Source organism: Penaeus monodon, chromosome 3 (assembly GCF_015228065.2).
Source record: "Penaeus monodon isolate SGIC_2016 chromosome 3, NSTDA_Pmon_1, whole genome shotgun sequence".
NCBI lineage: Eukaryota > Metazoa > Arthropoda > Malacostraca > Decapoda > Penaeidae > Penaeus > Penaeus monodon.
The window spans coordinates 24,928,530-24,929,777 of NC_051388.1; the positions used below are offsets into that span (position 1 = coordinate 24,928,530).

Sequence of the window (1,248 nt, forward strand, 5' to 3'; positions counted from 1 at the left end):
CTAATTAATATTCTACATGCACTGACGTATCTTCATATTTGTAATAAAGTGTGGTACTTCTTCTCTTGTATTTTTACAACTGATTCAGAATTATTGTTAAAATTTCTCAGATCAATTGATGTGTTTACTATCCATTTTCATGTGCGAGAAAGAACGGGAAAGAACGAGAAAGAGCGAGAAAGAGCGAGAAAGAACGAGAAAGAGCGAGAAAGAGCGAGAAAGAACGAGAGAGAGCGAGAAAGAGCGAGAAAGAACGAGAAAGAGCGATGGGAAGAGCGAAAAAGAACGAGAAAGAGCGAGAAAGAGCGAGAAAGAGCGAGAAAGAGCGAGAAAGACCGAAAAAGAACGAGAGAGAGCGAGAAAGAGCGAAAAGAACGAGAGAGAGCGAGAAAGAGCGAGAAAGAACGAGAAAGAGCGAGAAAGAGCGAGAAAGAGCGAGAAAGAACGAGAAAGAGCGAGAGAGAGCGAGAAAGAGCGAGAGAGAGCGAGAAAGAGCGAGAAAGAGCGAGAAAGAGCGAGAAAGAGCGAGAAAGAACGAGAGAGAGCGAGAAAGAGCGAGAAAGAGCGAGAAAAAACGAGAAAGAGCGAGGAAAGGAGCGAGAAAGGAACGAAGAAAGAGCGAGAAGAAAGAGCGAGGAAGGAAGAAGAGCGAGAAGGAAAGAACGAGAAAGACGAGGAAAGAACGAGAGGAAAGAGCGAGGAAAGAACGAGAGAGAGAGGAAAGAGCGAGAAAGAACGAGAAAGAGCGAGAAAGAACGAGAAAGAGCGAGAAAGAACGGGAAAGAGCGAGAGAGAGCGAGAAAGAGCGAGAAAGAACGAGAAAGAGCGAGAAAGAGCGAGAAAGAACGAGAGAGCGAGAAAGAGCGAGAAAGAACGAAAGAGGAGAGCGAGACAAGAAAGAGAGACGAGAGAGCGAGAAGAACGAAGAGAGAGGAGAAAAGAACGAGAAAGGAAAAAGCGAGAAGGAGCGAGAGAGAGCGAGAGAGATCGAGAAAGAGCGAGAAAGAGCGAGAAGGAAGAAGCAAGAAAGAGCAAGAAAGAGCGAGAAGAAAAAAGTGAGAAAGATCGAGAAGGAAAAGGCGAGAAAGAGCGAGAAAGAGCGAGAAGGAAAAGCCGAGAAAGAGCGAGAAGAAAAAAAACGAGAAAGAGCGAGAAGGAAAAGGCGAGAAAGAGCGAGAAGGCCCGGCGCGCACTCGCCCCCGTCGCCGCGCGAGCGGAAAAGGCGAGCAAGAGCGAGACAAGAGCCTG

The 1,248-nt window shown here is 47.0% G+C and overlaps 1 protein-coding gene across 1 annotated transcript in view; it reads left to right on the forward strand.

Moving 5' to 3' along the window:
- The window catches only part of LOC119585721, a gene marked incomplete at its 3' end in the record, with an annotated part of 9,530 nt that extends 8,485 nt beyond the window's left edge, over nucleotides 1–1,045 (forward strand). The window contains exon 3 of the mRNA XM_037934410.1: nucleotides 995–1,045. Coding sequence (XP_037790338.1) covers nucleotides 995–1,045 — 51 coding nt within the window. The remainder of the gene's footprint in view (nucleotides 1–994) is intronic.
- Between the last annotated feature and the right edge of the window lie 203 nt (nucleotides 1,046–1,248).